The sequence below is a fragment of the Pseudorasbora parva genome, chromosome 15, assembly GCF_024679245.1.
Source record: "Pseudorasbora parva isolate DD20220531a chromosome 15, ASM2467924v1, whole genome shotgun sequence".
NCBI classification, from domain to species: Eukaryota; Metazoa; Chordata; class Actinopteri; order Cypriniformes; family Gobionidae; genus Pseudorasbora; species Pseudorasbora parva.
The window spans coordinates 17971307-17984922 of NC_090186.1; the positions used below are offsets into that span (position 1 = coordinate 17971307).

The following is a 13616-nucleotide window of genomic DNA, read 5'->3' on the forward strand; positions in this document are numbered from 1 at the left end:
GGATCCAGATAAGGGCCTACTCTCGCCTCTGGCTCTAAGAAGTTGGGTGGCCAAGATATCCCTTGCAGTCTTGTGCTTTCAAGAAACTGCTTGAGGTGGTTACCTATGTGGTGGATAACCTCAATCTTAAATGATCAAATGAGAACAAAAAAGTTATTCTTCCCAGATCATCACACTGAGGTGTCAAGATCCTGGGGCAGCCTGTACTTGGCTCCTATTTATAACCCTGCAACGTCAAATTATTCAACCATCATGGGGTTTAACTAGTATGTGTATGTGGTTGAAGAGACACTTGCTTTCTCTCCCCTGATTCAGCATCCTTACAAAATAAGCCCACTTTACTCTTTACACCTACACCCCGTAAAATTACATCTGGCATCATGAGTAAGGCTTATGAGGCAGCAGATCATAAGGCTTATGAGGCAGAGCGTCATTGCATGTCCCAGGCTGACCGTCAGGGCACATATCTTGCACTCCTTGCCACTCAATAGCAGACAGCATGCTCCATCGCCTGTTTGATGTCTGTGTTACTTGCCATTGAGAGACATCTGTGGCTCAACCGCTCTGGCATCAAGGACAAAACCAAGACTTTCTGTTGGATGCCCTGTTTTGCCGTCTAGCCTATTTTATGATGCAGTCAATGCTGTCATTGATAGGTTTCAGGCAATAAAGAAACAATAAGTAGCATACAATATTTTGTTCTTGGACAAGTATTCTAAGATTGTGCCCTGTCAGTCTTTACAATTTAAGTTTACTTGTGGGATGCACAGTAGTCTTTGTCCTTGGGTAATGGAGCCCACTCCATCTGAAGTGTACGTCTTTTTGGGGCTTTATTTGTTAATTAACCCTATAATTATTGGGTTGTGACAGGCTGCCCTTTCCACACACATTTAAGGTATTTATTGTTCAATTGGATTGACCCCAGGCTCCTTGTGTTGATTCTTTTGACTTAATCAATTTCTTAGATAAAATGGTTTGTGCTTGGGCATACTTCACAACCTGGTTGTTCTGCCGTTTTTCAGTATGGTGATGTGGGAATTAATGTGCCCATAGTGTCATCATCATAATGCAGCATTGAGTTCCCCTTATTTACAATTATGTATGTTACCCGGTTCCCTGAGAATCTGGTGATGCATTTTAGGTGTCTGTTTATGGTATTGGTGATGCTGATGACCTGTATCTGACCACACTTTTGGCCAATATACACATTTCTACATGTGCTTCAGACATCAGCTCCTGCTATAAGGAGCCCATAGTGTCAACATCTGACATAATTAACCGGAGAAATTGTTCTGATCTTGCATGCTTTTTGTACAGCAAGAGCTAAATTCACATATATGTACATCACTTGGCTTAGGTGGGTTTACCTAAGCCTACTTGACTTAAGTAGGTTTAATTGTGAATGCCGACTGAAGAATTTATTTTTTTGCTTATTTTAATACTGTCACTGAAGTTTAGCTACACAGCTTCCTGGATAATGCAACTAATTTGGAAAGTTTATGAGAGGACAGGCTTTTGCAACATAATGTCCCTGAGAGGGGAATGAGTTGCTGCATACACTGCCTCTAGATCAGTGGTTTTCAAACCTGTCCTGGAGGACCCCCAGCCCTGCACATTTTATATGTCTCCCATATTTGGCACACCCACTTCAGGTCTTGCAGTCCCTACCAATGAGCTCATGAGTTGAATCAGGTGTGTTAGATGAAGGAGACATACAAAATGTGCAGGGCTGGGGGTCCTCCAGGACAGGTTTGAAAACCACTGCTCTAGATGACTGTGTCTGAGGCACGTGTGCAACTCATTCAATCTTGATTTGTGCTGCGTCACCTTGTGACTTGTGATGGTGTACCATGGTAGCTACAAAGGGAAGCGACAACACAGCAGTGCCAGCTGCTAATAGGCTGAAACTAGTTGATCCCAGGCATGCAGGAATTATGCATCTCATTTCCCTTTCAAGAAACGAAATGATTACATCTTTAACTTTCCCTTTTGCCGAAATTCATGCTTCTTCTGATGATTACACTATGGGGAGTGAAATACCCACTGTGCCATACTGACATGTGTCTGCTCTGGTGTAAAACTGTTTAGGCACAACTCAGGATGAAAGCATCTGAGACTCTGTACCTCAAGTCCAGTCTGAAAAACCGTAAAAATGTGTGCAGCGATGGCCAACCTGCAGCAACACAAATGTCTTTAAGGGAGACTTCTAACAACAAGCTTTTGAAGTTGCCATAAATCTGGTGGAATGAGCTCTCACTGGCAGAGGTTAAGGGATACTGCGCACCTCGAAGCCATGGAGATAGCTTCCACCATTGTGCAGTCCTATGGACATATCTCAAGAACCCTAACAGGGCAAATAATGTAGCTTCTACTGGTTTGCCGACAAATGAGGAGCATGAAAGGTGCCGTGAAGGAAAGAATCTTAGTATCTTCCCAAGATCCCTTGCTCAATGGTGCATAGGAGGCAGGAAATGCCTCCATGTAACTTAAAGCATAGATGGGGAAGGACCGACAGAAGTGGTCCTCAAGGAACTCCAGCACTGATGCCACTGGGCAGTTAACTGGATCCAACTGATGTCTCTGCACCATTAAGTGAAGACCCTCCACTTTAAGGTAAATAGTTTCCTCATGGAGGGAGTTCTAGAGTTAAGGATGATCTCAACAACCTTGTTTGAGAGACCAGTATTCTGGAGCCGATCCCACAGGGGCCAGACCCAGTTTCCACACTTTCCACACACCATCCAGAACAGGGATACAAGGAGTAGTCTAATCCCATCCATGGCATGCGGAGTAGCCGGATGTGTGAAGGTGAACCAGATTGGGCCATAGGTCGTCTCTTTTGACACAAACAGATCAAACACAGACACTTCTGCCAAGCTAACTCCTCTAAATTATCTCCACCATCTCAGGATGGAGTAACCATTACCTGGACCTCAGCCCCTGCTTCGACAGGATGTAGGCTTCCCTGTGACAGAAACCACAATTTCTTCAATATGAAAGGGGTATGAAGGCATCTGTGCTTAACTTTATGCAGACGAGAATGACATCTCGATGCCGAACCACCCTTACATGATTACTGAGCTAGTATCAGCCAGTCGTCGATGTAATGGAGTACACCGATGCCCTGGAGTCTGAGAAGAGCCAGAGCTGCATCCATGCATTTCATAAAAATGCTAGGGGACAATGCTAGGCCGAACAGAAACACTTGATACTGGAACGATTCGCCCCCGGAAAATCTCAATGCAGCCAAAGAACAACCAGACAAGTGAACACGTTCTGGATAAAAGGCTGAATATATTATATAAACAATGGTATATAATGTTACAAAGCCAGGTAATTATTTGACTATTAAATTCCCCCAAATTAAATACAGCCATAGAACAATTTATATATTTTTAAAATTACAGCTCTTGATAGTGCTTGCATTCATAAATGAACACAGTTTCTCCTAAGCAGACCAGACACGGATTGTGTGCCATCTCCCATAATGTAACATGTTCCTAATTGGACAAACAACACCAAATAAGACCAACTATTCACACAGTGCTCGATGAAGAGCAGAAGCTGACGGTGCTATGTGTCTGGCTTCCCACTGTAGCTTTCCATTGTACATCATCAAACATCATGCGGTGAATGCTGCACCAATCAGTTTTGGACTAGTTGCACACATGCTTCATAGAATCATCATTGGACACAGCGCAAGTTCTCTCAAAAGGGTACTATGCTTCCAATTACTGTGAAAATGGAAATTATGATAACATTGCATTGTCTTGGTCAGTAAGAAAAACAGACAGAGAAATTGCCCAAGACACACAAAATGTTCAGTGTTTTATGTGTTTATTTCTGTTATAATTGTTTTTTTTCCTTGTTAAATTTGTGAGTTTTTTATGTTTAGGCAGAATTTCACAGAACAAAATTGGTTTGCTAGATGCAACAATGGTTTGCATCATGACAAGCATTCAAGCTCCAACAGTATCTTAATTTGCCAAAATAATTGAAATATGATTAAATGCATGGAATCATTTATATATTAATGAATAAATCAGTGTTAGTGTGACATTCAATCAACATTTAACATTTGCATATCACTAAGTAACATAATATATAATCAATAAATTAAACATTTACTTTTTACATTTTATATAAATAATTTTTCATATATAATTAAGACGTACATGGCATGACATTTCACAGGCTTATTTTGCTATTTATTGGAACAACCATTAAATTAGTCAATTAATATAATCAGGTTTTTATGTAATATTTTGCCAAATTCATGCTGTAATTTAGATGCCAAACACTGCACGGAATTCTTTGTGAATTCGCCTAGTTCTGTTTGTTTGTTTGTTTGTTTGTTGTTTCTTTGTTTAATAAAGATGAACACACATATTATCATTACAGAGAGCTTCTGACAATGCATGAGTCAGAGGTAGTGTTTAGTTGTTTATCTTTCATGGTGTTGAATTATTTGGACAGGTGTTTATTTTCTTTCTTTTAAATTTCCTTCTTACTAAGCTATCACCCTTTTTTTTCATTTTAGGGGCCCGTAGCTTAGCTGGGGGGCGTAGAATGTACGGTAGGTCTGACAGGGCTCCTTTGTAATATACCTGTTGTATTTCATTTCATATCATTGTTTTGTCTACTTTCATATTATCTAGCAAAACGTTTCTGTATCAAAAACCTTGGTTTACACTTTATTTTAAGGTGTCAAATATTTACTGCGTAATATTAAATAACAACATGCACTATATAATTAGTGTTAGTGGTTTGGTTTAGTCACTTGCAATTATGAATTATTTGCTTTGTATTACTTTCAAGATGTGCAACAGGGGCACTGTAAAATAAAGTGTTACCAAAAACTTATATACATTCCTGCCACCCATATGAGGCAAAAATCTACATTTACATTTACAAATGTATTATATAAAGAAAATAAAACTTCAGTTGTCTGTTAATACATTATTATTATTATTATTATTATTATTATTATTATTATTATTATTATTATTGATTTTTTTGTTTTTGTTTCAATGTTTGATTTCTTATTTGAATTCACAGGGGATCGTGCATGATTACAGTATCATTATAATAAATTAAACTGGATAACTTTTTAATAACTTATAACTTCAGTGGTCATTAGTAAAACTCTTTTACATTATTATTATTATATTATTATTATTATTATTATTATTATTATTATTATTATTATTATTATTTAGCACAGTCAGTGGTTTCCAAACAGTTTTGTTAATTTAATTCTACTCCACCTTAAAATGACATTAAAACAAGCAAATATTTCTAACAGGCAAAATGCCATAAAAGGCAAAATACATGACATCCAGTCAAATTACCTAATCTTTTGTGGTCAAAACTGACTTTATCCACACAAGCAGCGTGCATATAATAGGTTCCCTTTCAGTGAGTCACATTTGACATACACCAGACATCACGACGAATTGGGATCACTTCTGGGAGCTCAGAACATATACAGAATGAGCTAAAGACATTGACGTGCAATATTTGCATCTCGCACTCCCATCTTGCCCTGCCCCACCGCGCAGGTATAAATAAGGAAGTGGATGAAGTGCACTTTGTTCTTCACTTTGAAACCAAGCAGACCTGTTGCTGTCTCTGAAGAGTGTGTGTACAGAAAGAAAAAGCCTTCTTGGACTTTATTCACAAGTGTTGTCGAGACAGCACGTGCAGCGGTGGTTGCAGGCTTTTCTGTTTTCACAGCACTGTTAAGACGGGCCTTGAATTTTTCAAGATGTCATTCTTACCCGTGCGTTTCTGGATGCGGTCGTTCCCTGTCACCCGATGATGGTAACAATCAAAGTCTCACATGTTTGGGCATTCAGCATGCTGATGCAGCTTTTATGGATAGTCCCACAGTGGGAAGATCATGACATCTCAGCTTTATGGTTGAGCTTCACACACCTTTGCGAAGGTGAAGACCCCTTACCTATACCCTGATCTAGTCCCTTTTTGGGTGACCTGAGGGTTAGGGTCTTCCCAGTCGATTGTAACTCCGTGGGCCCCTCTCCACTCTACACCGCTGTAACCATTGTAGCTGCTGAGAAAGCACGCTGGGCCTCCCCAAATGGGACGTCCAACCATTTGTTTTGGGGCGCTTCAGTCATCTGGGGATGAAGGCTGCCCTCTGGGCAGGCAGCATTGCCCGAGCCTGACCCAGAGTTGACGGCTATGCTTGCCGGGGCTGCAGAAAAGGTAGGGCTCGTATGGACCCCTCCACCATGTCCTAAACCTAGGATGGAAGATTGGTTTCTCAGGGCAGCTCGCACTGGTTCTCAGCGCCCTGCCCTGGTCACATTCTTCCCGGTGGTGCATGAGGAGATTACTAGATTGTGAACTGCACATTTTTCTGCCAGCAACCGATCTGGTACCTCCTCACCCCTCACTACCCTGGATGGTGAAGCAGTCAAGTCCCCCCCCCCGATGGAGTGGGCCTTCGCAATGCAACTGTGTGCAGCATCCACTTCCACCATGCAAGATATTTTGCATCTCCCATTAAAAGCCTGTACGTATGTTTTCATGCACTCCAAAAGGCAAGGCATATAGAGCCTGTGGACATGCTGCTTCGGCTTTGTATGCCATGGGACTTTTACAAGTGCATCAAACACAAGCGCTCATGGACATGGACGAGGCCTGACCCAGAGCTCATTCCTCGCTGTCACTGAACATTCAGTCAGTCAGGCGATGTCCACATTAGTGGTCGAGGAGCGCCATCTCTGGCACAACCTGGCAGATATGAGGGAGACCCATGAGGGAGTTCCTGGACTCCCCCATTTCCCAGGCTAGGCTATTCTGCAACACAGATGAGAGATTTGCCCAACAGTTCTCGGCCACACAGAAGCAGGTATTACATTCTCCACTGCACATTGCAGAGGGCACCCTCCGGCGGCCACCTCCGCTCCCACTAAATCCCAGCAGCAACCACCACCGGGGAAACAGCATAGAGCCAGTCGCAGGAAGGCTGCCCAGTCCGTCCAGGTCATTGCAAAGCAAGGTGGCAAGCGGAAGGCTAAGTGACCCTGAGACAGGCCACCAATGGATGGAGGGAGCAGCTCTTAAGGAGGGGGTAAACAATATTTTGTTCTGTTATGTTTTCCGCTGAGAGTCCAGTGATACCCAAAAATTCAACGAATGAGCCGTTTTCAATATCTCAGAGTCCCAAGAGAGCACGCTTGGTGGTGTAGGATGCTATGCCTTGTCACTGTCAGGCACCCTCTCCCATCGCCAGCGGAGGGCACGGGCTCTATTTAGAATGCACTCAAGAGGCCTCCGCACACCCTCACTGTCCCCCAGTGGAAAAAGGTAAGTGTTGCATCGCACACTCAGACGCTGGCTCATCCATACTGTCCATACTGTCTATGTGATTCAGTTCACCTGGCATTCCCTAAAGTTCAGAGGCATCCACTTCAGATGCTTCAATTGCCAGGATTGGTTTCCAGCGATTGACCTGAAGGACGCTTACTTTCATGTCTCAATTCTCCCCTCGACACAGACCATTACTATGTTTTGTGTTTGAGGGCCAGGCATATCAGTTCAAAGTCCCACCTTTTCAGCTGTCCCTGTCACCCCGTGTCTTCACAAAAGTCACAAAGGTGGCCATTGCTCTTATGAGAGAACTTGGTGTTCGCATTCTACCTTGACAACTGACTCATACTGGCCTAGTCAAGAGAGCAGTTGTGTGAACACAGGGAAATGGTGCTTGGTCACCTCAGCCACTTGGCTCTTCAGGTCAACTGGGAAAAAGAGTAAGCTCTCCCCCGTCAAGAGGATCTCTTTTCTCTGTATGGAGTTGGATTCGGTCAACCTAACAGCACGCCTCACAGAGAACCGAGATTTCAGTCGGTGTTGAACTGACTGAATTCATTCAAACGCAGGACGACGGCCCCATTAAAAAAAAAATTCAGTGGCTCCTGGGCATATGGCATCCGCAGCCACAGTGACAGTGCTCAAATGTATTCATACAAGGCCACTTTAGCACTGGCTGCACAACCAAGCCCACAGTAGTTGCTAAGCTTTCAGCCTGTGGTTAGACCCTTCATTTCTATGGGCAGGAGTTCTCTAAGAACAAGTGTCCAGGCATGCTGTGGTCTTCTCGGATGTATCTACCACTGGCTGGATAGCCACGGACAATGGACATGCAGTTTTTGATTTGTGGAAGGCACATCAACTTCCTCGAGTTGTGAGCAGTATGTCTTGCGCTGGGCCCCTTCAAAACGTCACTACAAGTGCAAGCACGTACTGGTCTGTACGGACAGCACTGCAGCTACTGTGTATATCAACCATCAGTGTGGTCTATATACCACCAGGATGTGGTCACCCTCCATCTCCTTCTTTGGAGTCAGAAGTCGCTTCACACCACTCACATTCCGGGCTTGTTCAATCTTGCAGTCCACAAGCTCTCACGACAGCAAGTTTTTTTTTTTCTGTGAGAGTGTAGACTCCATTCCCTGGCAGTCCAGCTGATTTTTAGCCACTTTGGGACTGTGCAGGTAGACCTGTTTGCCATCCCAGACAAGTCACATTGCACACAGCTGGCCTCGTTTCCCCCAGCCTTCTTGCACAGACACTGTTCAAAGTGACGAGGACCAGATCCTGTTAGTGTCACCGTATTGGCCCAACCTAAACTGATGCTCCTCACAACAGAAGCATCTTGGCCCATTCCTCTGCAGAAGGACCTGCAGAAGGCCTTTGAGCCTTGACTTCAGAGTTAAATTCTGTCATGGAAGACAATACTTCTGATTGCATTGCCCTCCATCAAGATTGTAGGGGACTTGCACACATTTTCAGTCAACAAATCATGCCTAGAGCGGCTAACTTATTTGACCCTGAGGGCCTAGGCCTGGATGTATTCCCAAGGTTCATACCATTCCCTTCAGGGACCAGTGTTTGAACCTGCAAGCGCTGCCCTTAAAGGAGGCAGATCCAGCCCTGGCTTTTCTCTGTACTGTCCATGCTCTGTGGTTATACGTGGACAGAACGCAAAGCTTCAGGACCTCAGAACAGCACTTTCTGCTACAGAGGCCAGAAGAAGGGAAAGGCTGTCTCCAAGCAGAGGATGGCCCACTGGGCCTTGCCTGCATAGGTTGAGAGCACACTCCAAAAGGAGTGTTGCCTCTTCCTGGGCACTAGCACATGGCTCCTCGCTGGCAGATATATGTAGAGCTATGGGCTGGGTGACACATAAAATGTTTGTTAGATTGTATAGCCTCCATGTAGAACTGGTTTCTTCAATTCAAAACATTATTTATTTTTATTTAAGGTGTGACGGAGTGGAAGAGAAGAGGCATGCAGAACGATGTTAAATACCTCAGGGGTAAAAATTTGGGAACCACTGATTTAACACATTCAGCCAATAAGAACAAGTTATTAAAAAATCAATAACACTTATAAACTATTTAATATTTTAAAACAATATTTAAATGAACATTCTGTCAAATTTAATTATAATAATTTAAAACTTTACCCAAAATATAGCTTATAGAATTCAAGTGGAATCAATTCTGAACTGAATCAGAACTGAACTGATGAATTGGGATCTTGCTTGAGAGCCCAATAATCTTCGAGTGTGAACTAAAGGAGCCAATGGACATTGGCATGCAATATTTGCATTGCAAACAGATGTGCTACACATTAGAGGCTTTGCATCCTGAGTTGTGTGCAGGCGCTGCAGTAGTGGTCGCGACTTCAAAGAGCATTTCCTGTTTTTTCAATAACAGCCTAAAAAAGTGTTTCTGTTGCACACTGCAGGCTGCAATAGTCCTGCCATCTGTGGTGCAGCCATTTCCCTAGTGCGCTTTAACACGGAAAGAGCATATCCCCTAAAAGAGCAAAAACAGGTGTGACAATGCATCTTTTTAAAGTTTTTAGTCATTACTTGGCCCCATTTAACAGTCATGATAACACCATGCACACCATGGCTCTCCTGTAGGTATATCAAGCCAAGGCACTTAAAGAACTGTATAAAGGTAGTTCAGAACCAGGGGTAATGCACGAGTTGCACACAGCAATGGACCTTTCCCTACGAGCGACAAAAATCTCTTTTCTTTATATGGAGTTGGCCAATCTGACAGCAGGCCTCACAGAGGAACATGCTCGGTCAGTGCTGATCTGCCTGAACTCACTCAAAGGCAGAACTGAGGCCCCACTGAAACTATTTCAGAGGCTCCTAGGGTATATGGCATTCATAGCCATAGTAATGTCGCTTTGATTGCTTAATATGAGGCTGCTTCAGCACTGGCTTCATAGCCGAGTCCAGAGATGCAATGGGTGGCAATCACAAGGGCGCGTCGCCAAACCTTCAGCCCATGGTCAGACCTTCTATTACTATATGCAAGAGTTCCCCTAGAAAAAGTGTCCAGGCATGCGGTCATCTCCACGGATGCCTACACCACCAGGTGATGATTGGCATATTACATGTTCTTCCCTATATACCCGCTTTGCGGGGTGGAGTTTGCGATGCAATACTTGTACACCAATGTCTATTGGCTCATTTAGTTTACACTCAAAGATGATTAGGCTCTCAGGCAAGATCCCAAATTGTCTGTTTAGTTCCTCCCTCAGGAATCGGGGGCTATAATAGTAACCTAGATGTTTTCTAACATCACTAATTATAGAAGGATAGGGTAGCTGTATTTGAGAATGTATTGGTATACATTTATAATGATGTAAATGGTATAAACTGAAAAAGTAGGCTTTACAGCATTTTCAGTAGGATGTCATGTGGAATGATTTTAATTGATTGTAGTTACACTATAATGACATGCACTCTGCATTCATGGGGGCATCGCCACTGTATGTATGTATGTATGTTGAGAAAAAAAAATTGGAGCCATCTTTGACTTCAGATCGCCACTGAGAGATGAGGCGTGTGAACACGTCCTCCAACTCCACGGGAGAATGTGGAAATGACACTGGTTCTGAATCAGCTGGGTTCTGATGGACTAGATATGACAGAGAACTGCTCATCCCTCTCTCCAACCACGTAATTCTTCCAAGTCATCTTCATTCATTAATTCATTCACCATATGTCTACTCCACCACGCAAACATCACTGAAATACATAAACAATCTATTGAAATCAAATGAATTCATCACACACACAAAAATCCGAGATGGTAGACAAAGTGGGATTATAAATTAATTACCCAAAAATAACAGTATGATATGCAAGACTGCATTTATTTGATTAAATAAGGACAGAAATACTATGAAACATTATTTCAGTATGAAACATTAAAGAGATAGTTCACCGCTTTGTTAATGTTATTCCCTTAACTAAGACGAGTTGATTCATACCTCTCTCATCTGAGTGCGTGCACTTATTCGCTCTGGCGCGCGGTGACATTCTGATAGCATTTAGCTTAGCCCACTAAGCACAGTTCCTTCACTATGGTACCAAACAGAGATCAAGTTAGAAGTGACCAAAAACCTCCATGTTTTCCCTATTTAAATACAGTTACATGAATAGTTGAACGATCAAGTATGGTGACACAAAATAAAATGTGGCGCTTTTCTAAGCGGATTAAAAAGGAGAACTATAATGTATGACGCAATAGCACTTCTGATGATACTTCGCCTCGGCGCAGTAAAAAGTCACGCCTGGAAATTTCTCCCTCACATCTCTTCCTCCCTCTCTCATTACTGTCAATAGGGCGGGGTGTAAACTGGCCCTGTATCCGATTTGTCTGTATGTCTGCAACGTGATTGTATCCCAGTACTACTTTGCCTGATATTTTTATTTATTTCAATTTTTATTAGAATATATTTTCAGTTTTGCAATATGCTAAAATCAATTGATGGTCGAGTCTTGCATACTTTGTTCGAGAAGCACAATTTATATAATACACACACATATACTCCCTGTGTAGAAAGTTCTAAATGCGTAATTTATGAGGTTACATTGATTTTTTTTTATTTTTTATAGATGTTATGGGTTGCCATGATGTTGAGGGTGAACCATAAAGTAACAACTGTCAACCGGTCTTGATCATTGCTTATCAGATCAGATTTTAGAACAAGAACTATCATTTAGTAAATTAATATGTTTAGAATAGTATAATATTTTAATTGTATTGTTTACAGTACTACTTTGCACAAATATTCTGTATGCATGAAAAACCCGGATGATCTATAGCTTTGAATTAAAAAAAAAAAGTTTTGTTTTTTTTTTAATTACAAAAATGTCTTCCTGTAGGCATACTTTTCCTGTGTCTCATCATCATCCTTCATCCATGTCATCACAGAGTTACTAAGCATATCACTTTAACACTGTCAGAGCCCATGCACACATAAGGACCCAGATGAAACGTACAGGATCAAGCAACGCTCTTACTGGAATCTTCTGTGAATGAACTGGCACTATGGTGAATTTTAACCCCTTTTATTTGGAGGCACTGCAACTGAAATCTGATACTGATCAAATACCTGTGAATGATTATGTATTTTAATTGGTAATCAGTTAGACTGTTGTTTTTGATTTGTGCAAGTACAGTCACAATCTTGTATTTTATGCAACTTTTTGATTGCTACATTTTAATTTAATTGAAATTAGTCAAAAATCATACAAAAGTTTGTATTGTACGAATGTAATTTAGTTTGTTAGTGTTTACTTCTTTTTCATAGTATTTAGCAAATTCGTTAATGCAGTTGATTAATTATTCATTTAGAATTTTAGTTTAAAATACTTGTTTTGCCTTTATTTTATTTGAGCATTTTTGCTTCCATTACCTTTGTTTTATTTCTTTTTTTAATCTAAAATGTATATTAAAATAACATTGTGTATTAAAAGTGTATATATGCTAATTAGTTGGTTCTGAATGGTTTTCTATACCAAGTTGCAAATGACCAAGTACCACACAAATCAGCGTTTTCCTTTTAGACACAACTACCGATGATTAATGTTATATGCTATTTATATTGACTGGATCTGAGCATCTTTTTCATTGACATAGAAGAAAATACCATTGTGAAAAATAAGTATGATTAATTATATTAGATTGTGCCTTTTAGTATACTTAAAATCTTATATATTTATATATATATATTTTTTTTTAATTATGTAATCTTGATTAAATAAAAGATCACTTGTGTACTTAAAAGAGAGTAAACTTTCACAATTATGCTTCTTACTTAAATTAATAGTTCACCCAAAAATGAAAATTCTGTCATCATTTACTCACCCTCAAGCTAACGGTTTTGAATTATTTTTTTCTGCTGAACACAAAAGAAGATATTTTGAAGAATATGGATAACCAAACAGTTGATGGGCCCCGTTGACTTCCATACTATGGAAGCCAAAGGGGCTCATCAACTGTTTGGTTACTGAATTCTTCAAAATATCTTCTTTATTATATACATTTTTGGGTGAACTGTCCCTTTAACATACTTAGGATTTCAACCTGCTTTTTTTCTGGTAAAGCACAAAGTATAACTCCACAACGGTCCGCGGTTCAAATTTAACATCCATGTTGTTTTTCCAGTGCATACGCAGTTGGTGCTTTTGTAGCCTTGTAAAAATGGGAGGCCTATGTCTGCATAGAGCCTCCACATAGAAATTCTGATGACGATTTTTATGTCACGCTGAC

The 13616-nt window shown here is 41.1% G+C and overlaps 1 protein-coding gene across 1 annotated transcript in view; it reads left to right on the forward strand.

Moving 5' to 3' along the window:
* The first annotated feature begins 12337 nt into the window (after positions 1 to 12337).
* Positions 12338 to 13616, forward strand: part of LOC137041234 (disks large-associated protein 2) — a 38253-nt gene continuing 36974 nt past the window's right edge. Inside the window, exon 1 of the mRNA XM_067417279.1 lies at positions 12338 to 12395. Coding sequence (XP_067273380.1) covers positions 12380 to 12395 — 16 coding nt within the window. The 5' untranslated portion in view covers positions 12338 to 12379. The remainder of the gene's footprint in view (positions 12396 to 13616) is intronic.